The following is a 27,903-nucleotide window of genomic DNA, read 5'->3' on the forward strand; positions in this document are numbered from 1 at the left end:
TCCTCATCCTTACAAAAATGATATTTTTCTGTATGAACATGATGGGATAGTGATGTACGTGCGTATGTCACATATCATTTGTGAATAAGTATATATGTATGTATCAGGACTCCACGCCCCAAACCCTGATGGTGGGGCTGGGGAGAAGCTTTCAGCAGCACACCCCTTGATCATATCCCCAGCTCTCCAGTTCAGTGAGGCCTTTATTCCAAAGCAAGTCTGTCTCAAATTCTCCCTATCCCATCCTTTACTGGTAGATCTTCAATAAATTATAAAAGACATAAGCTCCATCAGCCTCAGAAACATTTTTGTAAATAACTCTTTTTAAAAGATTTTATTCATTTATTTGAGAGAGAGAGAGCAAGAGGAGGAGGAGGGGCAAAAGGAGAAGGAGAAACAGAATCCTGCTGAATGAGGGGCCCAGTGCAGGGCTTGATCCCAGGATCCTGAGATCATGACCTGAGCTGAAGGCAGACACTTAACGGACTGAGCCACCCTGGCGCCCCTATAAATAACGTGTGTGTGTGTGTGTGTGTGTGTATGTATATATATATATATATATATATATATATATATATATATGTATTTCTGTATATATAGAAATCAGTGTGTGGCATTGCAGAATCAGTAGCATACAGTGGTTAAGGAAATCAGTGTGGGGCATTGCAGAATCAGTAGCATACAGTGGTTAAGGATGGAAACTCTAGAAGCAGATCCCAGCTCAAATCTCTAAAATTTCAATTTCCCCAACTATAAAATGAAAACACTAACTTCAAAGCATTGGAAGTTAATTGAGGATTAAATAATGTATGGGAAGTACTTACTTAACCCAATGTCTTAAACATTGTAAACACTCAATACGTGGTAGCTATTATTTGTGAATTATATATATATATATATATATATATATATATATATATATGTATATGTATTTTTTTTTTTTAATTAGCAGGATCTTGGGAGAAATAAGCATCCCGCCTTCTGGGTCACTGTTGAAATCTGTCCAGTGGAAGTGCACAAAGTATTTGCTAAAGGAAGGGGCTTGGGTTTTTCATTTTTGTTGGTTTGCCTTAAGAACTAAGGAAGGACTTACAGAAGGAAGAGCAAACTACGATGATGTCAAATGCATTAGGAAAGTCGTTTGGAATCTGAAAGGGCCTTTAAAACGATAGGTTAGTGAAGCAGAAACACATGTGGACAACAATGAAAGAAGAAGCTCTCTAATGAAAGACAAACCTCTTCTTGGGCAGAAAGCTTGAGTTCTGGCCTCAGCTTCAACCCTCAGAGCTTAAAACCCTGAACAAGTCCCTTGGCTCACACACAGAAAAGGTGGTCGTCCCTTTTCAGGACCAGGAAAACTTGGCTTAGTGTGAACAACTTTATTTTTTCTTTAAATGGCTGAGTTGTAAAGATCTTTTTAAAAAGAATTTGTTTATTTATTTGACTGGGGGGGTAGGGAGAGGGTTGGGGAGAGCACAAGCAGGGGGAGCAGCAGGCAGAGAGAGAGAAGCAGACTCCCCGCTGAGCAAGGAGCCTGATGAATGCGGAGCTCCGTCCCAGGACCCTGGGATCATGACCTGAGCCGAAGGCAGACTCTTAACTGACAGAGACACCCAGGTGTCCCCCAAGTTGTGAAGATCTTGTAATCCATCTTCATTCTTTCCCCTCATTTAAGGAGCTCAGAGAGAAAACTCTCAGCTATCTCTAACAACAGATGGTACACAATCCCATGGCATACATTAGTGGGAAATGATGTCTGTGGAAGTGCTCTGTAAGCTCTAAGTCATGAACCAGGCACAACCCCATGATCTAGCAGTAGATCCTATAACTACTCTAATTCAAAGCAGTGATGCACGTGTTATTTCCAGATACCTGAAACAATTGAAATGAGATTTGAGAATGTCTCTGATTCTGTTGGTGATAAAGTCACAGGTAGTAATAATACTATTATAGCTTTTTACCTCCTTCATAATCGGTAGAAATGTTAAGTTTCAATTAGTAAAAATAAAGACAATTTTTCCTTAACCAAATTCATGGGTCTTCTGAATTTAGCTCAGGAGTCCATGGACCATAGCCTAGGCAACATCCAGACTAACAATGTCTGAAGTTGCTTCTGACTCTGATGCAGTTGAATTCCAGAGAGTTATTTAAATGGGGGAAGACAGTAGGGGACATTTTGGGATAATGGGGTGAAATTTTACTATCTTAGCAGCTGGCACCATAGTATACCACAGGGCAGAAACTGGTTTTGTTTACAGAGTGCTTTGTTACATCTCCTGGGATAGAATATGATATCCTCATGACTTGTCTGGCAGGAAAAGTCATCAAAATCAAGAACTGAACTTCTCTGCATAACACGTGTCCAGGAACCAGGAGCCTGGGGCAGAGAGAACTCAGAAGATGGCATGAAGGACGCCAGAAGTCTGAGGGAGTAGACATGGAGAGACTCTGTTAGGAGATGGTGTCTGATATTCAATTGGAAGTTGTTGAGTTACTAGGATAGAAACCCATCTTTTGGGATGCCTGGATGGCTCAGTGGGTTAAAGCCTCTGCCTTTGGCTCGGGTCATGATCCCGGGGTCCTGGGATTAAGCCCAGCATCGGGCTCCCTGCTCAGCGGAGAGCCTGCTTCCTCCTCTCTCTCTACCTACTTGTGATCTCTGTCTGTCAAATAAATAAATAAATAATCTTAAAAAAAGAAAGAAAGAAACCCCTCTTTTGGCCCAAAACTTCATTGAAGTCATCTACAAGTACAAAGGAAATAAAGGAAAGCACTGGGTTCTCCCAGGTCACTGTGATGGAGGAAAGGAGCGTTTGTATTGCCTACTGAAATGCTCAGGGGGTCCCAACCAAAAGAGGTCATGAAAATAAAAGTGCCTTGAAAATACATAAACTTTGAGGAACGCATTAAAATGAGGGTTTAAAAACCCTCCTGTTTTGGGACGCCTGGGTGGCTCAGTCTGTTAAGCATCTGCCTTTGACTCAGGTCATGATCCCAGGGTCCTGGGGTCAAGCCCTGCATTGGGCTCCCTGCTCTGTGGGGTTCTCCCTCTGCTGCTGCTCTCTGTGCTTGTACTTTCTCTCTTTCTCTGACAAATAAATAAATAAAATCTTAAAAAAAAAAAAAAAAAAAAAAAAACCCTCCTGTCTAGATCACATAGGACAGAATAATCTTGGCTAACCTTTGAGTTTTAAGAGTGTGGTCCCTGATCAACAGCATCAGCAACATCTGGAAACTTGTGAAAAAAACAAATTCTTAGGCCCTAGACCCACTAAAGCAGAAAATATGGGGGTGGGAGCCAGCAAGCTGTGTTTCAGTCCTCCAGGCGATGCTGGTGCTCATTCAAGTCTGAGAGCCCCTGCCATGAGGCAATTTTATGTTCATAATTGTGTCCCAGCCTCATATACCCCATAGAAGTTATCCAATCCAATTTCCCACACATACAGAATCCCTGCCAGCACTCAGCCTTGGAGGAACGCTCCAAGCCTGCGGGTATCTGCTATGTCCCCTCACCCCATACCCAGGAGAGGTGTCAGAGAAGGCTACCAGCCATTGGGAGCTCCCTGCCCCAAACCAGCTACTCCCTTAGTGGGACTTTTCCAATGACCTGAGCATCTGTGCCTTCTGGGCCTGGGGCTGACCTTTGGAGTGACTTCAGGAAGCCCTTCAGGAAAAGGATGAGTGATCCTGGTTCCCTGGTGGCTATCTTGTGACCAGCCTCCATTTAGCAGCATTTCTCTTAAAATGGAGGGTCCAGAGCCGGGGACGATGCAAGGTAGGGCCAGGGTCAGTGACACTATTGCTTCCTCCCATCCATACATCCACCTGTGGATGGTGTCACTGTGGTCACACAGCTTGCGTGGAAGTCCTTCACTGCATTTGCCCAGGAAGAAGGCTAGTTAGGAGGAGATTAGACGTGGGGCACCTGAGTAGCTCAGTCGGTTGGGCACCTGCCTTTGGCTCAGGTCATGAGGGCAATCCATGCCCTCTATAATACCCGGTGAACCATGAGAGACTATGGACTCTGAAAAACAGTCTGAGGGGTTTGAAGTGGCGGCGGGGTGGGGGGTTTGGAGGTTGGGGTACCAGGTCCTTGGGTAATTCTAATCATTCCAGCAGGAGGGGCTGCTTCAAGGGCAGGTAGAGAAGCGCTCCGTCTTCTGTGGGCTACCTCAGGGGCCCACACCTCCCCTGGGGATTCTCAGCCGATCTGAATCAGAAACCAACAGTCTCTCCCTTCATTTTTGGGAGGAGCCTGCCATCTGCTGGCCAACTCAAGGAAAATAGGGCCTCTATGGCTGGCCTGGGGAAGGTCCCTTGGGTCAAGTACCATGGCTAAGTGGTACTGATTGTGAAACTCCTTCTCGCAGGTGATGCATGAAGTCATCCCACGGCAGCTCTGGGAGGAGGGCAGGGCCGGGGAAATAGAGTCAGTTTCAACTTGCAGACAAGCAGCTCTATGACCCCAGGGTTTGGACAGGATGGGAGCCGAAGGGGTCCCCAGGCACTCTTCAGGGCCTAAGAAAAAGGCAAGGACACGGGCAAGGGATAAACTGGACAAAGGGATTTTTAAGAGAGAAAAGACACCCACCTAGGGAAAGGCCTTGGGAAAAGAAGCAGGGGATACCTAAGAACCTCAGGAAGGGAAGAGAAGTTGATACACACATCTCACTAACTCCGGAACTTGGGCTTTTTCCTGTTTGGTCCAAAGATTATAACAGCCTGTCATAGTTCTTTCCCGAGGGGATTTATTTGCTGTTCTATCTGCCTGGAACATTTTCTCTTGCACCAGCAAATATTTGTGCTGGTTTCAGGTCAGTAAACCACAAGCTTCCTTCTACCTGGAAGCCTGCTCTAACTGTCCTCAACTCCTGGTACTCTGTCCTTGCCTCTGGTCACTCAGTTCTGGAGCCATCTATTTACTTGTTCGTTGTTCACTCATTCTCATAAGACCTCAAATGCCATGAGGAAAGGGACATCATTACACTCCCAGCACCTATCCCAGTGCAAGAGTCAGAACAAGAAATATCTGTTTGCTGAATTGATTTTTCTTATGGCAAGACCAGACACTGTAATCTGAAAACAAAAAGAGAATGCCCTGAAACCTATTTTGCCCCCCAACAATGAGTTCTCCCTGGTGGTAAAGTGAAACTAATTATCTTTTTCTATGTATGTCTCCATAACCACTTGGGCAAGTGGGGAGACCAGTAACCTTATTTCCAGGTGGCACATGTTACAAACTAACTCTTTATTGCATCCATTTATGCTCTAATCAGGAAGTAAACATAGTAGACAGCTACTATTTGGGGCCTGCCCAACGTCTACATCCATTTCTCTTTCATGTAGCAAGACCACCCCAATTTTATTTTGGAGAAATAACCCCTTCCATTCTTAGCCCATGTGATTCAGGACAGCTGACCCCATCCTCTGGTCCAGTTGTGGGCATGGGACTTGGGCCTAGTTAGTCACTGTATTCTAACAGCCTAGCATGTGATTGGTTCAGGGATGAGCACATGACCGAAGTCAACCCAGTGAAATTTAGCCATGGGACTTTTGCTGGGATCATTTGGGGGAAAGAAGACCTAGGGTAGCTGAGCTGGCAGTACATCAGCCTAGATCTGCTAGCAGCCTTGCCACCACTATGAGGAGATAGGGTGCCAAAGAGTGAAGCCATAAAAAGAAAGTAGAGCTGAGAGAAGAAGAAGCAGAGCTCATAAGACATCATCTTTTAGATACTGGCACCCAACCTAGAATTTTTCTGGACATTTCCATTCCATTAACCAATGAAGCCCCTTTTCCAGAAGTCAGTAGGAGGGACTCTCTCCTCCCTGCAGCGGAATGAATACTAGCTAACAAGAAAGCAGAACACAGAATGCGACTTCTTCTTATTCTTTTCTTTTTTTTTTTTTTTTTACAAAATCAATACAGCATTTGCAATACTTTTAAAACTATAATAAGTTTTCACATTACTATGACGTTACTCAACATGTCAGTTAAAAAGAGGCACGTGATGATTTGACCACATGGTCTTAAGTGGTGCAGGGGTTCCCAGATCTGGGGAACCACAGAGTGGCCTATTCCAGGTTTTGCTCCCACGATCTTCTTTTCCATCCCATTGCCAGCACCCCTGGGTACACTTCAGGCTGCCTTCAGGAGAAGTCGCTGTTTCTGCACAAGAAGGTCATAGACCTCAGGTTCACAGCGACACTTGGCTCTACCATCAGCCCGCACACAGTCACCAGTCCTCTTTAACTCAGGGAAGAATGGGCTGTTGCCAGCAGGGCAGCAAACACGGACTCGGGCTTCTGCTTTAGGACCTCGGGCCTGTCAAACTCCACAACCTGAGAGATGGAGAAAGGAGGGGAGGGGCGGACACCACTGAGATTAACCTTGAAGGATTCAAAGGCCTCCTGGGACACTGGCCTGAGCACATGTCCTCCCACTGGCCCCAGGGACGTGGCTCTCACCTTCCCATTGCTCATAACCAGGATACGGTCACAGTTGAGCACAGTGGTGACACGGTGTGCGATGACCAGCACTGTGCAGCCCTGGAAGGCTTTGCGGATGGTGTGTTGGATCAAGGTATCAGTTTCCAAGTCAATGGAAGCTGTGGCTTCATCAATAAGGATGATCTGATGAATACAAAACAGGGGTGAGGGCAGATTGCTTGGGCCCTGAGAACAAGTCTCGGGTCTATCACTAATCCACGAGTCCCTTAGCTGAAAGGGGAGAGATATGGATTGAGTTCAAACCCACTTTGAGCTCTAGTTGTCCATTATGTTAGAGAATATTAGGTCTCAACCAAGACCGTGTGTGTGTGTGTGTGTGTTTGTAACCAGAGAATTAAAATCTTGAAAATGAAAATATTCTGGGGCACCTGGGTGGCTCAGTTGGTTAAGCATCTGCCTTTGGCTCAGGTCATGATCCCAGAGTCCTGGGACTGAGCCCCACATCGGGATCCCTGCTCAGTGGGAAACCTGCTTCTCCCTCTTCTGCTCTCCCTGCTTGTGTTCCCTCTCTCACTGTGTCTCTTTCTGTTAAATAAATAAGATCTTTTAAAAAAATGAAAATGAAAATATCCCAGTGGCAACTATATTGTTTTGTGAACTGCCTTCTGATTTGCCTGAATTAACACAGCCCAACATTCCCCAAAGTGAGACACACGCACACACTTGGATGATACATGAGATGGTATGGCTGGAATACAGATAAACTTTCTCTTTAACATTTTTATTTTATCGTATTAACAATATGCATTAGAAAAATATGACTAGCAAAGAAATACGATTTCACAAATGTTACTGTTTAGAATGAGACTGTTTTTAAAAAGAGGGCATCATGAGTAAGCCAGAGGAGAGATTTGCGCACCGATAGTACAAAAATCATGCAGTGATGACTCAGATTTGGGAAACAATGGAGAAAGCAACCTTGGCACCAGTGTTCTGGTAATTGTAAAAGAAGGAACCGAGTGGTTGAGAAAGTGCTACATGCATATTGCAGATCCTGTCTTTCATCTCTGCTAGAAAGAAGGGTATAGTCTTCCTTCCTGTGAAACCTTTTCCCCAGCTTCTGACCCCACTGGGCTCTGTCTGCTGTTTTCCCAGAGCTCTGACCATCTGTATCAACAGTTTTTGCATTTATCATTAATTAACCATGGTGTGTGCTGTGAGTGCATGTGAGTACCCGTGTGCACATGTGTATACATGTGTGAGTGTGAGTACATATGAGTATGTGTGTCTGGGCTCACTTATGAAAGTTTGCTCCCTACTAGCCCAGGTAGTCAAATAATCTAAAATTACTGACACCATATTTGGAAACTTCAGGAAGTGCTGTCTGAGTCAAGGGACTCAGAAGCAGAAATAAACTATTGGGATTTCATCAAGATAAATAGTTTCTGCACAGAGAAGGAAATAGTCAACAAAAGTAGAAGGCAACCTATGGAACTGGAGGAGATATTTGCAGATGACATATCTGATGAAGGGCTCGTATCCAAGAAAAATAAAGAACTTAACAAACTCAACACCCCAAAAACTAACAACTGGCTAAGAGACACATGAAAAGATGCTCAACATTTCTCATTGTCAGGGAAATGCAAACCAAAACTACAAGGAGATACCAACTCATAACTGTCAGAATGGCTAAAATCAATAACACAAGAAATAATAGGGGTTGACGAGGATGCAGAGAAACGAGAACCCTCTTACACTGTTGCTAGGAGAGCAAACTGGTGCAGCTGCTCTGGAAAACAGTATGGAGGTGCCTCAAAAAGTCAAAAACAGAACTACCATATATCCAGCAATTGCACTACAAGGTATTTACCCAAAGGATACAAAAATACTGATTCAAAGGGATACATTCACCCCAATGTTTATAGCAGCATTATCTACAATAGCCGAATTATAGAACGCAACCAAATGTCCATCGACAGATGAATGGATGAATAAGATGTGGTATACACACACACACACACACACACACACACACACACACACACGGTGGAATACTATCCATAAAAAAGAATGAGATCTTGCCATTTACAATGACATGGATGGAACTAGAGTGTATTATGCTAAGCAAAATCCACCAGAGAAAGACAAAAACCATATGATCTCACTCATATACAAAAATGAAGAAACAAAACAGATGAATATGGGGAGAAGGGAAGAGAGGCAAACCACTAAATAGACTCTTAACCATAGAGAACAAAGGGAAGATTGTTATAGAGGAGATGGGCAGGGGAGGGGTTCAATGAATGATGGATATTAAGGAGGGCACTTGTTGTAATGAGCACTGGGTATTTTAAGTGATGGATCACTAAATTCTACACCTGAAGCTAAAAAAAGAAGAAGGAGGAGGAGGAGAAGAGGAAGAAGAAGAAGGAGAAGGAGGAGGAGAAGAGGAAGAAGAAGAAGGAGAAAGAGAAAAAGAAGAACATTTGCCCTGGAAGAGCTGTGATCTGATTTCCAACTCTAATGAAGAGAATGTCCTGCATCCAAATTTTAGAAAAAATATGCAATAGACAACTGTTAAATTAACAAACTTCTAAACTTTCAACTTTGTGTAAGGAATGTGCATCATGATTTGGTTCTAGTGGTGGATCATTTCAGCTTATTTACAGGGTATCAGGGTTTGGGAGAACCCAGGCCTGAATCCCCACCTACATGTCTCTTCCAAACCAGGTATGTACAGAATGGCCATCAGTGACATGAGTAAGACCTTTCGGTGTTTGTGAAAAGGACATACAGTGCAGCACCCACTGTCCTATGGAGATGGAGGGAGAAACAACCAGTGTGGTTTCCCAAGCCAGGTGTCATCCGTGACCTCCCATGGCCATTCTGCGGACTCACCTTGGAGTTGCGAAGGAGGGCTCTCGCAATGCAGAGCAGCTGCCTCTCCCCCACAGAGAAGTTTCTGCCACTTTCCACCACTTCTGCCTGCAGTCCTTGGGGTAACTTTGAGATCTGTAATATCCAGGAAAATGAGATGTAGGCTATGTAGGCATGTGGGTGTGTAGGCCACTGTGGGGTGAGACCTAACCTAACCCCCACAAGACTTGAAACACTTTGTAACAGTCCTTGCCTCTTTATATTCTAGCCACTGGTCTTTCTTTTCCTTACTTGTGCCCCACTCACTTCAGTCTCAGGGTCTTTGCATATGCTAGTTCCTGTGCCTGGAATGTTCTTTCAAAGATCTGTGCCCTACTGCTTCATCAATATTGGGTCTCAGGTCCAGTGTCCCATCTGTAAAGAAGCTTTGCTTGACCACTTCATGTAAAGGAGCTGCTCCACAACTGAAGTGTCTGCTGGTCTCATTACCACCTTAACAGAACTTACCACTATCTGAAAGTATCTTGTGTGTTTGTTGTCTGTGTCTCCCATTGAATGCAAATACCAGGAGGGCAAACATCTTACCTACCTTGCTTTTGCTGCATCCCCTGAGCCTAGAATGTGCCTGGCTCACTGTTGGTGTCCGAATGCCTTCAGATTTGACTTAGGACTCCAAAACCACCTCACCTCCATGAGATCACTTAATCCATGCCCCATAGTGGCAGCATCTGAATAGTCATGTGAGATGAGCCCCAAGGACCAGCAGACACCACTGTTGAAGGGGCAAGTTAAGACCAAAAATCAGGTCTTAGAGCTACTTACTGTTGTGCTCAGGAATGTCCTCTCCAAGGCATCCCAGATCTGCTCATCCGTGTAGTGATCAAAAGGATCTAGGTTGAATCTGCCATAGAAAAGGAAGAGAAGTGTTCTATGACCACAGGTAACCAGTGAACTGTCCGTTCCATGCATGGTAGATGACCAAGAATGGTTTTAACCGTTTTATTGGGTGTAGAGAAATCCATGGAATTACCATGAACAGTCATTTATTGTGCCTTCCCAGTACCCATTCCTTCTGTAGGCTGTGGCCCCCGAGTTTTATTTGGAGACCACCTTCTCCCCAGCCCTCAAGCCCATGTGATCCAGGTGGTCCCTACCACCAACTCCAGTGGGAGAGCAAATGACTCAGGCATAAGTAGGTGGCTGCAACCATCTTGCTTTGGGAGTAGGACACGTAGAGTCCCCAGGACATTCACTGAAGGCTAAGAATGACCAAAGCAGACTTGGGGGACAGTAAGGCCCTGAATAAGTCTTGGCCTTCCCAGTATCATGAACCAAAGAGGGCATTTTTAGCTGAAGCCTCTTGGGAGTGTGTGTGTGTGTGTGTGTGTGTGTGTGTGTAAATTGTTGTTGCTTCCTTAAACAGAGTGTCCTAAATACAATTTAATTTTTTTTATAAAGGTTTTTTTTTTAAAGATTTTATTTATTTGACAGAGAGAAATCACAAGTAGACGGAGAGGCAGGCAGAGAAAGAGAGGGAAGCAGGCTCCCTGCTGAGCAGAGAGCCCGATGCGGGACTCGATCCCAGGACCCTGAGATCATGACCTGAGCCGAAGGCAGCGGCTTAACCCACTGAGCCACCCAGGCGCCCCAACAATTTAATCTTTTTATAAACCACTCAAGTTCAACACCATGGAATCCATCGATGTGCCTTCTTACATGTTGGTATGTAGCTGGTATGGGCCTTCCATTTATTTGGGATTTATAGGTTCTGGATTATAGAATTCTCTCCAAATAACTGACAATTAACTCTTTAAACCTAGAAACATTTAAACTTAATTACGTGAAAAACTCTCTAAAATACATTATACACCTTCCCTGACTAGGTAAACAGGTAAATTGTTTTAGGGCCCTACAGAGACATATAGGACTCATGAGTTTCTACAAACAAGGGCCTCATATATACTATTTCTATCATGGATGGCTTATTGAAAGTAAGACTCTTAACCCACTGAGCCACCCAGGTCCTGGGATCGAGCCCAGCATCTGGCTCTCAGCTCTGCGGGGAGCCTGCTTCTTTCTCTCTCTGCCTACCTGTGATTTCTCTCTCTGTCAAATAAATAAATAAAATCTTTAAAATAAAAAAAAAGAAAGTAAGACTCTTAGTTACCACAAATAATAGAGGCCCTAGAACAGAGACCAGGAAATGGAGAGCGAGACTTTCCTTGCCCTCTGGCAAAATGATGTCACCCGTCTACACAAGAATGGTGTCTCTCCTCTCCTACCAGGAATTACATTCTTTTTTTTTTTTTTTAAGATTTTATTTATTTATTTGACAGATAGAGATCACAAGCAGGCAGAGAGGCAGGCAGAGAAAGAGAGAAGAGGAAGCAGGCTCCCCACAGAGCAGACAGCCTGATGTGGGACTGGATCCCAGGACCCTGGGATCATGACCTGAGCCAAAGGCAGAGGCTTTAACCCACTGAGCCACCCAGGCGCCCCCAGGAATTACATTCTTAAGCTCTGAATTCTTTCCCTACAAAAGGTGATATACCTCTGAAACCTTTAACACATTCAACTTTTCTCACTACATTTGGTTGATACAAAAATTATGATTAATCAAGTCCCTCGTTTTGGTTGTTAACTGCAACCATTTCTTCACAAGAGTCTTGGTAAGTTTGATTAATGGGGGATTCCTCTTGTCTCTTTCAGAGAATTAACTTATTTGGGCACGCAGGCTGGTAGTGGCGCAATGAATACGGGCTTTGGAGCCACACAGACCCAATAAGGAAAAGAAGGAGTATAAATAAAACAGAATTGCACCAAAAGAGTCTCAGAGACAAGGAATCTAACCTCACTTTTAATGCATTAGGCTTCCTCAATCTCCATGCCTTGGTGTTCACACATAGCTAATGTTCACTGTTACGCAGGAGCACGAATCTGGATAAAGTTTAGTCCAGTTTGCTGACTGTGAACTGCCTGGATTATTTCTCACTTCTCACCTGCCTGGAATGTGCGTCTTGTGAAGAAATGCTCCCTCCCAGCCCAAAATGCCTCCCATCAGCTCAGTTGGGTGTAGAGAAGAGAATAAACCACATCTAGATGTAAAAGAATACAGTAGCCACCGTGCAAATGCTTAATGCTGAACTAAAATCTGACAAACCCCATTAGGTTTTTTTAAAAAAATAAAGAGGAAACTTCAGCATGTTCCGATTTACAAAGTGCTCCTGTGTCTATCAGAGCTTCGTGCACTCTTCAGGGACACTCCAAGTCCCAGTGAGTGACCCAGTGTGACAAGGAGAGATCGGGGGTCCCAAAACTGAGACACCAGCCACCAGCTCATCAGAGGGAGCCCAGCCCTGGCACCCTGGTCCTGCCACCTCTCCCAGGAGCCTGGCTTCTGGCTTCTGTACCATGCTGGCCTACGAGCCAGCACTCACCTGATGGTTCCAGAGAGCAGGACAGGATCTTGAGGGACAACTGAGAACTTGGACCGCAGTTCCTCCAGGCTGATACTGCAGATGTCCACACCATCGATGAGAATCCGGCCTGCTGCTGGCTCCACCAGGCGGAAGAGAGCCACCCCCAAGGAGGACTTCCCTGTTGGGCAAGCAACAAGCAGGACCTCAGTTCCTGGATCCGTACTAGAGGCAGTGCAAGCCATACCTGCTTCTGTACCTTCTCTGTTCCCCTCTGTAGTCCCTCCCTTGAGCCCTGAGAGCACAGAAGAGGTCTGGAGTCTCTGTTCCACGTGGTGCCCCAAACCATGAACAACTTTCTCACAGCCTAGACCACAGGGCACAAAGGGCGACCCTGATTAAATCCAGACATTTATATATTCTGTTTCCCATGCACAATGTTACGGCTATTTTTTTTTTTTTAAGTTCTTCACCAGTATTTTAAAAATCCAAATCCCCCATTTATAAAAATCCAAATTGTATGCTTTCCTTAAAACCTAGAACTGCCAACACGGGTCCCTCACCCTCCCACACAACACGCAGCTGGAGTTGAGTGCTAGAACTGCCAACACGGGTCCCTCACCCTCCCACACAACACGCAGCTGGAGTTGAGTGCTAGAACTGCCAACACGGGTCCCTCACCCTCCCACACAACACGCAGCTGGAGTTGAGTGCTAGAACTGCCAACACGGGTCCCTCACCCTCCCACACAACACGCAGCTGGAGTTGAGTGCTCCCCAGTTCAACACACTGACCGCCCCACCCTCCTTGCCTCGCATCCCAGACCCATTTCACCCACACATTTTGCTTGCCAGGCCCCAAAGGCATTTCAGTTTCCAACCTCTGCTCTAAAAAGATAAGGTCAACACTGATGGTAGCTGTGTGTCTTGTTTACCTTTATGTTCCCTTTACCTGGCAGATGGTAGGTACTCAATAAATCGCTAAATTGTACCAGTATCTACTAAGAGCTTCTCTGTGTCCGTTTCTAGCACTCTCAGGCCAACTGCAGGCAAGAAGTAGAAAGAGAAGAATATCCTAAAGAAAAACAGCTGGAAACATTTGACCAACCACCAGGACTGCAAGGCCTACAGGGGGCGCTGAGAAGGTGGAGACCAAGGAAGGCTCTAGTCTTCCTGGAGGGCTACCTAGAGGAAGCAGCTCCTAGGCACAAGGGTGGGGCAAGAATCAAGCCTGAGCTGTGTCTTTGAACAATGCAAACACGGAAGGGAGTGATACTTGGACCAGACCTCTGAAAAATAATAGGAGAGGAAGGGAGGGAAAGAGGTCAAAAAGGAGAGGGCAATGGAAGAGGCTGACAAGAGGTCTAGGAAGGGTGAGGAGGAAGAAGAAGCAAGACCCAGATTTCACTCCTGGCCCTGCACGGCCCCGTGCCTGAAGCACGCCTCCCCTGCACCCTGTTCATCCTTCAGGTCTCAGCTCAAATGCTGGCCTCAGAGCCCAGGCCACCACAGCTCAAAGACCTATCCACCCCATTGCTTGGTTAATGCACCCTTCTGTCTCCTCCATGACGCTCACCACAAGCTGTAGTGACCTTATGTGTTTCCTGATTTGATCCCTTAACACCTATCTCCTCCAGTGGGATCCCTTGACAGGAGGAACTTGGAGTTTTGTTCACCAATGTCTGGCACCAACTGAGGGCCCAATGAACAACTGTGGGGTCACTGAGGAAACACAGCCCAACACCCACAGGGCAGAGTTGAGGACAGGGGATGCCCAGGGCATGGACTCACCAGAGCCTGTCCTTCCCACGATGCCCACCACTTCATGGCCATGAATTGTCAGGTTGATGCCATTGAGGATAATGGGTGTGTTGTCCCTGTATTTCATGCGATAATCCTGGAATGTGATTTCTCCATGCTGTGGCCACCCAGGGGGACAGCTTGTGCCTTCAATGTGTAAAGGAGACTCAGGGACACACATCTCATTTTTGAAGAGAGAAAAAGAAATCAATAGTTATCGTTAATCTCTGTCCATCTCCTGCTGACCCACTGGCCTTCAGCTATTGGGTGTATGACCCACAGTGGGACATTCAGAGTTCCCCAGGGGGAACATCCCACCTCCATTCACCTGATATGCATATAATTTTATCCCCAAAGAAAAACCATAGAGCTAGCCCCCTTGGTATTAATGCAGAGAACTTTTTCTATTTTATTATATGGACTCTAAAGAAATAGAACCCAGAACAGTGATAATAAAGGCAGCGGAGCTAGCTGACCCCTGTGGGGCATGTTTTATGGCTCAGACGCCTTGTACAGATTTCCTCTCCCTCTGTCCTCATCAACAGGGTAGGCACTTCAGATGCATTTCACACACAAGACTCGAACAGGTTAAAACACTTGCTCAAGATCATATAGTGGATGAGCGCCAAGACTGGGGCTGCCTGACTCGGAGCCCCCGGCCAAACCAAGCACAGCTGGGTACATCCTGAGGCCCGAATGATGGCAAAGAGTCATGGGCGCCTGACCACAAGCCACAGCTCTTCACCGTAGGCGTGGCTGCACCACAATGTCCCTCAGTGTTAAAGCCAAAGCTCTAGGATTCACAGATTCTGCTGCTGTTAACAGAGGCAGAAACATGGTTTCAAAGGGCTCTGCCAGACCCCAGCTGTGTAATCTAAAGCAAGATACTCAGCCTAGCCAAGCCTCGGTTTCCTCTTCTGGAAAATGGGGATAATAATAATTCAATCAACCTTACAAAATTGTTATGTGATTCCATAAGATAATCTATATATAAAAACATTGAGCCTTTACTGTGGGTCAGGCTCTGTGCTAAGTGCTTTGCATATTACATTCTTTGATCTTTGTAATAACCCAATGAAGTAGATAAAGGGATCTGTCCCACGGTTACACAGGTAACTCAAGCAGCAAAGCTTGGACCTGAACCCAGTTGATCTGGCTCTAAAATCTATGTTCTTAACTATTCTGGCACAAATAGAAGCAATAATAATGCCAACTATTATTGTCATTATTATTATTTTTATACTTGGGCAAAACTCTCATTTCTAAAAAGGGCAGATTATTCTCTCTACACCCAGGAAAACCATAAGGAATGTGGTGAAAATGGGCCAATGGGTAAGGAAGGGCTTCTAAGAAATGATAGGAAGATAGGTCCAGGTCCAGCGAAGATAGGAAAGAAGGGCCAGGAGCCTCAGTTGCCTCTTGAAAAAGTCTTAGGGGGCCTGGGGTGCTGGAGCTTGCAGACCATGGAAGGTGAGCCCCAGGCATGGATGTGAAGCCTTCCAGAGCTCCCCACACCAAACCCAGACTTGCATCCCACCTTCATGTATTGACGAATCCTCTCCACAGCAGTGAAGTATGCCTCTGTCTCCGACCCAATCCGGGCAGAGGCCTGGAAATTGGACGCTAGCTGGAATGAAGGAGATACGTCAGGTCAAGAAGCTGACGGGGATGTGTGGAGGATTTCAATGTTCCTAAAAACCACTGGTTGCCATTCTCCCCTGAGTGATGTCTCAAACCAAGACAATTTCCCTACAAGAATGGGGCAGATGCCTTTGGTACTCCCTGAGCCCACTTCTGAAGTCAACTCAGCAGTGGTGGGCAGTTCTGGGCAAGACCCCACAGCACTATCTCACCTCAAGTACCCTCTGTGTGTTTTTCTGCTTTCTGCTCAAAGCCTTCTCCTATACCATAGAACCCTGCTCACCCCAAGCACAGTTTCAGCCCTGAAACATAGAGGAGTTAAAGGCCTGCAGGCAACCCTCAACTAATGGGGAAAGGAGCCAGATAAAGGCCCCTGTCCCTCAGCTTTGGGGAATAATCCAGGGAGCATCCTATACTCTTCCTCTATTATCCAGTAGCGTTGAGTGCTGGTACCCCAAACAGCAATCTCAATGACACAAGCCCATGATTCAGTTCCTCCTTCCCTACCTCAGTCTCTTGCTCCCTCCATCCTGTTTCTTAAGAGAGCATCTCTCAAATAATCTGCCTACACCCAAGTCCTGTTTCAGACCTTGCCTTCAGGGAAACCCAGGCTTGGAGGATTCTCAGGGACTCTCGGAAATTGGAGACACCACAGATGAGGACACTGAGGTCCAAAAGAAGAACTGACATTCACAGGATCACCTGGAACCTAGAGGCAGAGTTGGGACGGGGACCACAATCTTTACATTTTCCACCCCCCTGGACCAAGATGTGGGCAAACAGACCACACACAGGGTGCCGGGCAGAAGTTCATTATACATTCATTCAGCGTGCTCCTTGACAGCTCTGTCAAGGCCAGGCCAGGATCTGTGTGTGCCCCAAAGTACAACAGGTCCAGGCCCTGTCCTCCAGGAGCTCCCATTCAGGTGGGGAGACAGATGGGTCAACAGAGAATGCACAGAGACATGAGCTCCACCACGGGAGGCAGCGTGGACTGCCATTGGGGCCCACATGACAGTCACCCAGATGAGACCACAGGGAAGGACTAGTACAGCAGTTGGCACAGGAGTTTCATTTTTAAGGAGAGGTGGGAGTTAGAAGGTTAAAAATGGGTGGAGAAGGGCGTTCCCAATAGAGAGGACAAAGTTCTGGAAGTAGTAGGTAGCACGATACATTCAAGATCTTGCACACCATTTGGCTAGACAGGAGCAAAGAGTATAGGCAGGGGACGGAAGGGCCTTTAGAACTCAGAGAGGGTGGAAGCCATCATAAAGTGACACTAAGGGGATTGGGGAATGGGAAGGAGATGGCCTTTCCTCCAGTTAGTGTAGCAGACAGGGCTGGTTGCCTAGTCAGCAGGCAGTGCCTTCTTTCTTCCTTGCTAGCACATCCTCTACTATGCTCAGGTAACTGGCAGCCTGGTGCCACAGGGAGACGTGTCTAGTTCAGAACAATCCTGTTAACTCCACTCCCCCCTGTCAAAGATGAATTTAGGTGTGAGCCATCATATAATTCGGGCCAAGGAATCATGAGGAGGCGTCAGATGGGAGTCTTCTAAGAAACTGCTCCTTGTTCTTAAAATGTGGCACAGGGGGAAAGTTCTCTCCTCCCTGACCTTTGGTAGTTATTGGGTGAGGGTGTGTTTCTTCAGGAGGCAGCAGCCATTTTGAGACCTGGAGCAGGTAATCCGGAGAATGCAGCCAGGCTGAAGGTGTCAGGGCCAGAAGATAAAATGGTCATGGATTCACACTAGGTCACTGAATTAATGAACAGAGAAAAGCCTACCCTAGCTTACTGGATACATCACCTGACAAATCCCCAGACTGCCAAGGCCATTTTGAATGGGTTCTACGGTTTGCTGGCTTGCTGCCAGAAGTGCCTCAATTATTTACACCTCTTATGGTTGCAAAGCAACATGGGGTGTGATTCCTACCCCCCAAAGCTTGAGCAAAATTGCATTGAGAATGCATGCTGAGGTCAACAACTTCACCAGTGTGACCAGAGGAGAGAAGCATGTTGGGGTCATAGAGCCAGATTTGAGGGGCCTGGAAGCAGGGCCCATCGTTTAGGTTTGGCATAAGGAGACAGGGAATCTCTGAGAGCTCTCAGTAAAGGAGAGACAAGAGGAAACTGTCATTGAAGGTCTCTCTGGTGAGAACGAAGGAGGTGGATAAAAGGGGACTCGGGGCAGGGGAAGAGGCATCAAGGTTGCTACCCAGGATAGAGATGAGACACTCCAGCAGGGCAGCAGACACAGAGGAAAAAGTAAACCCAGAGCCCTTTTGAAGCAGTGAGGCCTCCAGCAGAGGTCCTACTGAGTTTCCTGTGATGAAACAAGCTGGAGACATCTTTGAGAGGTGTCTCATGCGCACAGTGTATCCTAGGAGAGATGAGCCCGTTGCCCGTGCCAGCACACAACAACCGTGCCCTGATCTTTGCCCCTCTGACCCATGTCACTCAGCAACCAGGAGGGATTTCTGGCCTTAGTGACTCCAACTCCCCTATGACACCACTTTGGTGCTGGTCCCGAGAGTTTTGGAAGGCTTGGAGGCAACTCTGCCCGGGTGCATGCATCTATGTGTGTGTGTGTGTGTGTGTGTGTGTGTGTACACACATGCACACGCATGTATGTGTGTCAGAGAGACAAAGAGAGTGAAGATGAGTGTGACCCACTAGGGACAAACCTGTCCCACCAGCTGAGAGAATTGTGTAAGCAACGGAACTCCGAAGCTCTGGTCTCCTGTCTGTAAGCCAGGAACAGCAACAGCTCACATCTACTCGGCGTTTATTCTGGGCCAAGCACTATTCTAGGTGTTTAACATGCAATAACCCTCCTGCTTACACATATTCCTCACAAATATATAATCTTAGAACTTTTATTATCTTTTTCACAAAATGAGGAATCCCAGGCACGAGGAGGGTAAGAGGCTTCCCCAAAGTCCCACAGCTCATAATGGGCAGAACCTGGCTCAAACCCACATTCTAAAACACACAATCTTAACCACTTCTCTGTAGCTCATGGAATGTGGTGAGACTTCAACCCAAGAACGCACAACAAGCACCTAGCAGGGTGCTGGCTCAGCACAAATGTCTGGGGAATCCCACGTTATGGCCCCGATCAGCTCTCTGTGACTGTGAGCACTGCACAGCCCTCCATGTGGCCTGTGTGCCCTCAGAAGGCTCTGCACATGCAGCCACGGCTGTGGGTGTACAGGATTGTTCGTTTATGCAAATAGGTGCCTGCGGCAGGGGCTCAACAAGTTCAGAACAATCCTGTTAACTCCACTCCTCCTGTCAACAAGGGACAAGATGGAACCCCTTTGCAGACCCAAAAACATGCCTCAACATTGGGGCACTTGAGACCCAAAGCCGGTTAGAGACAAAGCCACACAGCTGCAGAAAAGGCAGCTAATGAGTGCACCTTGGGGGAGGGATCCCTGGAACTGTGCACCCAGGGTTCCCCAAGACAGCTACAGAGCCAGCCTCTGGCCTCACAGCCCTCCGTGACTAGCCCTTGCACAGGCCTGATCCTGCAGACGTGAATCTCAGCCAGCTGGACCCTCTCACACCCTGGTGAGCTGGGCATGGTGGAACTCTTACGAGGAAGTGTGCAGATGACTATATCAGAATCCCCCAGAGAACGTGTTTTTAAAATTAGATTCCAAGATCTCACCCAACCAGGACTGGACTCTGAGTTCCTGAGACTGTGCTCTGGAACATGGTCCTCCTGTTGGCTGCACAGGGGCTCAGACCAAGTAAGCCTGCGAGGCTGGGGCCAAGCATTCTGCTTCATGTCTCGTGCACTTTAAAGCCTGAGAAGAACTATTCCACGGGAAGGATGGGATGCTTCCTTAGACAACTTGGAGAAGTCTGACAGCTGAATCCAGATATGAATAGTAAAATGAAAATACACCAGCCAGCAAACCAAGAGGTCAGTGTTCTTGCTCTGGCTCTGTTTCTAATATTCTGTCCATTGAGACAACTCCTTCCCTCTCTGGACTTCAATTTCTTCATCTGCACAATAAGAGGATTGGGCTCAGCTTTCTGTGGGCTCTAAACAATCCCAATATTCTAAGATTCCACTAAATAGCTTTCAACATAGAGGTACTGAAAGTTCAGAGGTAACAAGGGAACAGAGGAAAGCAGCAGATTTGAAGACCAAGTGCATAACTCATAAGTTCACAAATGGTCAAACCCCAAAGGGTCACCAAAGTCCCATGAAATGAACCCTCTGGGTCTGCCCATGGGCCACAAGCCAAGCCCCCACTATCTGAGAGCCCCTTCCTCACCTGCAGGATGAGGCTGATAGCCATGGATTTATAGGAATAGGAGGCAGAGGAGATGCCAAAAACCACGAACAAGGCCACAGCGAAGCCCAGCAGGTTGGTCATGATCTCCAGTCTCAGGGATAGCCATCTCGAGGAAGACAGGAACATCAGCAGGTAGTTATTCTGCATATCATTCAGCCTCTTAAACCTAAGAAAGGAAAGCCACACGTGCTTGTCTAACCCAGAGTTTTGTGAGAATGGACACTGTTGCTTCCTTCAGTATCCAGCTCCAGTTCCAGAAGAACCTGACTTTTCTTCAGGGGCCTCCTCCCCGCCCCTTTCTCAGCCATGGAGCAGACCTGACTGCAGACCAGGGAGTAAGCTCTGACCAGCTTAGGCTCTCAGCACAGGCTCTTCCAGCATTGATGATTGGTTCATCGTCATTTGGGGTAGGTTCCCCTAACTGGGCCAATGAGAGTGAATAAATGCCAGGATCTATGAGTGGGTGAAGGGAAGCAACCCCTTCCCAGTATCTACCCACCTTGGATGGGAGCTGTGCCTGTCTTGTTCCCTGCTGCCTTCCCAGTGGGTGCAGAGCACCTGGTAGGTGAATGAATGCATCACTCCAGGATGCCCTCAGTCTCAGGATCTGCACAGTCCTTGAGTGTTCCCCAGTGTCGCCGGGAGAGCTGGTGCCGTGATTCATCCAATATTCCAGTTAACCAAACACATGCCAACTGCCATGCTCAAGGGTTACCTGGCTTCAAGCCTGGCTAGATGCCACCTCACCTACGACCCAGCTGCAGGTCACTTCTTTCCCTCCTGAACTCTTAGGTCCTTTTATCTGCTTTTCTCCTATGCTATCAGTCATATTCAACCCCATATTATCACAAAAATCTGTGTCTGTGTCTCCTGTCTTCCACCAGACTATGAGCATCTCATGGTTCAATGCAGACCATGGTGACTGGTCTTTACAAATGGGTTGGTTCATATGACACAATGAAGCCTCAGCAGCACTCATAGGATTTTTTGTTGTTTCAACAAACATTTAGAAGGCAAATCTATAGATATGGATAGTGAAAGAAATTCTGTAATTTAGAAAGCTATTATTCCTTATATTTTATTAAAATTTAATACCTATTTGGAGGTGAAAGAAAAAGAACCATGCAAGAAATGCTGCCCCAGCAATATTCCTTGCTAATAATTATATTAATATGTATATGCAACGTCCACGTTTCTTTAAGGTTTACGGACATTGTCTACCTCACTCACATTTGTTACTCCTATAAGCATCATCTCACAGATGAGGTCCTGGAGGCTCAGAGAAATAAGTGAAATAAACCAATGTGAAGAGGACGCTGTTCCCTGATGCTCAGTTCCCCATCTTCCTGCTTCCCACCATCCCCACAGCCCCATCATCCTCAGAGAGCAGCAGCAGGACTCACTCGCTGATGAAGTCTTCAGTTTTTCCATAGACATGGATGGAGCTCAGGCCCTGCACAGTGGCGAGGATGTGGGAGAACAGAGGGGAGCGGCTGTAGTTCTCCAATCTCTTGAACAAGCTGGTGACCTTCTTAAACTTCCTGCATCAAGAATGAGGGAGTTGAGGTGCCTGAGTGGCTCGGTTAGTTAAGCACCTGCCTTCAGCTCAGGGCATGATTGTGGGGTCCTGGATTCGAACCCCATGTTGGGCTTTGCACTCAGCACAGAGTCTGCTTGAGATCCTCTATTTTCGCCCCTCCCCCCACTTGTGCTCTCTTCTCTCTCTCTCTCTCAACTAAATAGGTAAAATCTTGAAAGAAAGAAAGAAAGAGAGTGATCTGGACCATCCACCTCAGGGACAACCCAGTTCTATGTAGATTCCAGGCTTGTATCCCAAGTCACAAACCCTGCTCACAAGCAAAAAGAACCCACTTACAAATAATAAATAAGGCAAATGGTGACTAAGATGACTCCGATCAGCAGAATGTATGCAGACACCACAGCGACAGTCAACAGGATGGCGACCACCATCAAAGCCAGTAGCAGAAACTCTTCAGCAACGACAGGCAACAACTGGTCCAGGATATCCAAGTCCCCCGTAAAACAGTTCAGGAGTCGGCCTGTTGGGGTTGTGTCAAAGAAGCTCATGGGAGAGCTAGAAACCTGCAGGAACAAAAGCAACCCAGGTCAATGGAGAGCTGCTGGTCTTGCTCTGGGACTTGAGGAAGATGTCAGCTATCGTTAGGCTCTGAAGACATGTAGGATCCAGCTGAAGGGGTGTGCAAGGGAGGCAGAGTAGAGCAATGGTTAAAAGAATGAGCTCCACAATCTTCTGGGTTCCAAGGTTACCCAGTTCCTCCACCTACTGCTGTGTGACTTTGGGCTTAAGCTACTTAAGCCCTTGGAATCTCAAGGTCCTTATTTGTAAAAGGAGGATGATAATGACACTTCAGAGTTGTGGTGAAGAGTGTACACCTCTGCAAATAGACTAAAAACCTCTGAATTGTGCAACTTTATTAAAAGGGTGAATTTTATGATTATGTGAATTATATCTCAATACAGCTAAAAGAAAGAAAGAAAGACAAACAGTAAAACACAAGTTTCTGAACGGTTCCTGCCTCCTAATTAACATTCCATTAATACTAGCTCTGGGTATTTACCCCAAAGATATAGATGTAGTGAAAAGAAGGGCCATCTGTGCCCCAATGTTTATAGCAGCAATGGACACGGTCGCCAAACTGTGGAAAGAACCAAGATGCCCTTCAAGGGACGAATGGATAAGGAAGATGTGGTCCATATACACTATGGAGTATTATGCCTCCATCAGGAAGGATAAATACCCAACTTTTGTAGCAACATGGACGGGACTGGAAGAGATTATGCTGAGTGAAATAAGTCAAGCAAAGAGTCAATTATCATATGGTTTCACTTATTTGTGGAGCATAACAAATAGCATGGAGGACATGGGGAGTTAGAGAGGGGAAGGGAGTTGGGGGAAATTGGAAGGGGAGGTGAACCATGAGAGACTATGGACTCTGAAAAACAATCTGAGCGGTTTGAAGGGGCGGGGGTGGGAGGTCGGGGTACCAGGTGGTGGGTATTATAGAGGGCACGGATTGCATGGAGCACTGGGTGTGGTACAAAAATAATGAATACTGTTACGCTGAAAATAAAAAATAAATTAAAAATACTAACTCTGATTATTTTCCACAGATGGGACCCTTTTCCAGGATCACCAAAGATTAGTAACAGCAACTCCCTTGCAGTTGCATATGACTTGGCATCTTGGGTAGAATTTAAGCATGACCGCCCCTTCTTGAAGGCAGTGTTCTAACTTGGTCTCTAAAAGCAGTGGACAGGAAGCCCTTTGGAGATTAAAGAATATTTCACACAAGAAGGGCTCTAACAAAAGCATCCAGTTTGGTGTCTTTATTTTACAGGTGGGGAAACTGAAGTCCAGAGAAGGGGAGGCCACTCATCAATCTGTTTCAAGGTCACCCAACTAGTTAATAACAAAACCATACCAGACCTCCCACAAGGCTTCCTAACCCCCTGTCCCAGCACACCATGCTCTTTAGAGAAGGCATTTCTTAAAGGTTCCCGACGCTGAGCTGCTGACAATCTGACCACTTTCATTTCCCTATGCATTTCTCAAGCTGTTAACACAAGAAAAATATATCAGTAGAAGTTAATCGTGTCTGTTAAGGCCAAAAGCAAAGGAAGGAATGAAGGGGAGGAGTGCATTTTGATGATCAATGAATAGTAATTAATAGAGTCATGAAGTGTCCCTTTCAGCAGCTCTCATTGCAAATACCTGGGTGCTACTGACCAAATGTTCTTCACATTAACAGTCAGGCTCTAAGGTAGGAAGGGGAGGCAGGAAGGTTGGGAGGGACAGATGACGAGCTTCCTCACTTTTTCTGCCTCTAAATTATCTGTCAACTTCTCTCTAGAATCTTTTGTGAAATACATGATCGATCGAGAGCAACAAAAACTGTCACAATCACTTCAAGAAATCACAGCCACGCCCTCCAGGACTCTGAGCACTCACGGCGAGGGAGGGGGGCAGAGGGGGTGTGGTGCAGGGAGAGAGGTGCACAGGGACAGGATATGGTTCAGCTGCGGTGTGACTAAGCTGTCTTTGTGAGAGCCCACCATCCCTCAGGATTAGGAACAGATGGTGAGGGCATGAAGAAAGTGTTTCTGCTGCCCCATAAGTGTCAAAATAATCTGTTTTTGCAGTTTGTTGTGTTTGTAGTTGAGCCAATTATCTCAGAGGTTTGTCCTTCACAGTGATTATTTAAAACTACAAAGACAATTTTAAATCAACAAAGCCATAAAAGGACTACAAAAAGGAACATATTTTGAAAACGAAGCATGTTTTCTAGTGAAAAAAAAAAAACTTGAAAAAAATTAAAATTGGATTTATCACTTGGAGGCCTGAGAAATGGATTTTTCCAGAATCTAGGAGTGCAGAGTCAGAACTTTAGAAGCCATAGTAAAGGTAATAAAAGTGTCTGGCCTCAGGTAGAATATTCATCTCCTGTTTTCTGGGTCCACCAAGCCAGCTGCTTTACCTGAGGTGTAGGGAGAGGCCTCCACCTCATCCTCCCCACTTTGAAAGGTCAACACAATTTGCATGCAGTTTACACTGAACGATAGATGTCCCCCTCACCTCTGGAGAGCACCGGTGAAAACTCCTGCTCTAATTCTCTGAGCACCTGCCCTCTGGGACACCATTCAGTTCCCTAGGAAAGCTTTGCTTCTCTTCACCTCCTAATTTAAGCTGGTGAAAGTGTTTCAACTCAACCTTTCAATCATAGCAGAGAGATCCTTACCTCCAGGAAGTCTTCTTGGACTCCTATCCTTCCCTCCAACACCCACAAGCTGAGGTTAGGTGCCTGTTAGGTTCTTAGGATCCCACAGGCCCCTGCCCAGTGGGTAATTTTGGAAATTGTATTATAACAGCCTGTTTTGTCATCAGTTTTCCTGAATAGTCTATATGGCCATGATAACCTGAACCACACCTGCATTGTTCATTCACTGCTGTAAGCCCAATGCCCACTCCAGAACCTGTGCATAGTAACATTAGGTGAGGGGACGAGCAACGACATTTCCAGGAGGCAATGTGATGCCACAGACAATTTGGTATTTTAACCATAACACATTCTCACCGTTACACACAAGGATTTCAGTCTTCTCATCGGTAAAATAAGGATAATAGCACCACTTCTAAAGGAACCTGGGACAATGACAAGACCAAAGGAAACAGCAACTGTATGTGATAGTGTTCATCCAATGGAGGCCAACATTGGTATGACCATCGACCCTCCAGCAAGGGACACTAAGCTTTTACAATCCTGCTCTCACCCGCGTAGTAGCCCAGTGTGCACTTGCAACTAAATGACATTCTGGAAAGGACAAAACTAAGGAGACAATAAGAAAGACCCATGGTTGTCAGGATTTTGGAGGAAGGAGGGGGATGAATAGGTAGAGCGCAAAGGATTTTTATGGCCGTGAAACTATTCTGTATGACACTTTATGGCAGATATATATTTTCCCAAACCCATGGAATGTATAATGCAAAGAGTGAACCTTATCTATATGATGATAATAGTAATAATAACTGTATTGATATTGACTCATCAATTGTAATAAACACCCCACACTAATGCAAGGTATTAATAACAAGAGAAACTGGGGGATTGGTGAGAGACCCATGAGAACTCTGTACTTTCCACTCAGTTTTTCTTAAGTCAAAAACTACTCAAAAAAAATAAAGTCTAGTCCTTAAAAAAGAAAGAAAGGAAAGACAGACAGAAAGAAAGAAGGAAAAGGAAAAACTGGGCAAGGTCAGGCCTCAGCCCGTGGCCACAGCCGCTGCCTGGGCCCACACCTTGTTGAAGAGCTTGTCGTGCAACACTGTGGATGCTTTCCTTGTGATCTTGGTGAAACCCCTTGAGGAGCAGACACCCGTGAAGATTAGTAGCAGGATACTGAGTCCATACACCAGCTGGTAATACAGTAGTTGAGGGTTGGTCAGTATGTCGCCCGAGTCTGCAGTCGTTCCATTGCTCTCCTGGCTGCTGTTGGTCTTCAAGAAAGAACAGAGAGGATGGTTTGGTAAGAAATATACTTCATCTTATTCCCAGTTCCTGGCATAGAGCTCCTAAAATCCCCGTAATTTCCTAAGTGATAGGTGTGCTAGAGCATCTTTTGTTCTACTGTCTGGCCTTCGATTCTGGTTCCTGACATAAGAGCTTCTAAGACCCTTAGAGTCTCTGGAGCAAATACAGTGTCTTTGTGTAGCTATTGAGACAACTGGTCAGAGGAGGGGGCTAGAAAGCTTCAGGATGGAGGACTGGTCACCAAAAAGAACAAATCATGAGCAGGAGATTGGAACTTTCAACCCCACCCCCTCATCTTCTGTGTGAGGAGAGGAGCTGGAGGTTGAATTAATAATTGATCATGCCACTGTGATGAAACCACCATAAAAGTCCCTAAAGCATGGGGTTCAGAAAACTTCTGGGTTGAGGAGCATAATCCCATGCCAGGAGGGTTGTGCACCCAACTCCACAGAGACAGAAACTCCTGCACCCAGAACCCTTCCAGATCTCACCCTATGGAGTGCTTCCTCTGACCATTCATCTGTATCCTTTATTATAACCCCCTAATAAACTGAAAAGAGCATTCCCTGGGTTTTGTGAGCCATTCTAGCAAATGATCAGATTCATAAAGGGAGTCATGGGAACCCCCAAATGATAGCTTGTCTGCCAGAAGTATAGGAGGTTCAGACTTATCATTGGCATCTGAACCCAGTCTTTAACCTGGGGAGTCTACACTAACTCCTGGTGTGTCAGAACTGAATGGAATTGTAGGACACACACATGGTATCTGGAGTTAAGAGAACTGGTTGATTTGGGGAAAAACCTGTACATTGGCTATCAGAAGCATTGTGTAGGACTAGAGGAAAACAGTGAGTCTTCCATCTTTGGGGATTCAGATCACCTGAATTCAGGGATAAATTCAACACAGAGAGAAAATCCTCTTCCCGGGGTCACATTTAGCGCCAACAGTTTGTATGGGATGAATCTTTACGTGGAAAACTTCCCCCTTGGTGCTTTTGCTTTTCTCTTCCTATTCCTCTTCACTGCCCTGCCCTGGATTAGGCCCTCATTATCCTGGACCACTATAACAGCAGGCAAACTAGTCTGTCTCCTGACTCCACCTCTTCCCTCCATGCACTATCCAGTCTCCTAAACTCAGCTCCCTGAGTGACTTCTCTTCATCCCTCTTTCAATGCGTCTTTGTCCCAAGGCAGCCTGATTTCTAATGAGGCCTATTTTCTTCTGCCAGGGTAGAAAATGACTTGGTAAATTCCCTCTATGGTGTTAGAAATGTGTGCTGGATTATTACCCAGCATCATTCCTGGTGCTTCTACATTCTTGGGAACTCGATTTCCCAGAATCCT

The 27,903-nt window shown here is 46.1% G+C and overlaps 1 protein-coding gene across 1 annotated transcript in view; it reads right to left on the reverse strand.

The window, feature by feature from the left end:
* Nucleotides 1–5,882: 5,882 nt before the first annotated feature.
* Nucleotides 5,883–27,903, reverse strand: part of ABCC11 (ATP binding cassette subfamily C member 11) — a 67,679-nt gene continuing 45,658 nt past the window's right edge. The window contains exons 20-30 of the mRNA XM_004744123.3: nt 26,329–26,526; nt 22,369–22,595; nt 21,896–22,033; nt 20,472–20,658; nt 16,079–16,168; nt 14,533–14,722; nt 12,764–12,923; nt 10,149–10,227; nt 9,348–9,461; nt 6,468–6,632; nt 5,883–6,341 (exon numbers count right to left, since the gene is read on the reverse strand). Coding sequence (XP_004744180.1) covers nt 6,249–6,341; nt 6,468–6,632; nt 9,348–9,461; nt 10,149–10,227; nt 12,764–12,923; nt 14,533–14,722; nt 16,079–16,168; nt 20,472–20,658; nt 21,896–22,033; nt 22,369–22,595; nt 26,329–26,526 — 1,641 coding nt within the window. The 3' untranslated portion in view covers nt 5,883–6,248. The remainder of the gene's footprint in view (nt 6,342–6,467; nt 6,633–9,347; nt 9,462–10,148; nt 10,228–12,763; nt 12,924–14,532; nt 14,723–16,078; nt 16,169–20,471; nt 20,659–21,895; nt 22,034–22,368; nt 22,596–26,328; nt 26,527–27,903) is intronic.

The sequence above is a fragment of the Mustela putorius genome, unplaced genomic scaffold (genome assembly GCF_011764305.1).
Source record: "Mustela putorius furo isolate JIRA1106 unplaced genomic scaffold, ASM1176430v1.1 tig00000174_pilon_pilon_pilon, whole genome shotgun sequence".
Lineage (NCBI taxonomy): Eukaryota > Metazoa > Chordata > Mammalia > Carnivora > Mustelidae > Mustela > Mustela putorius.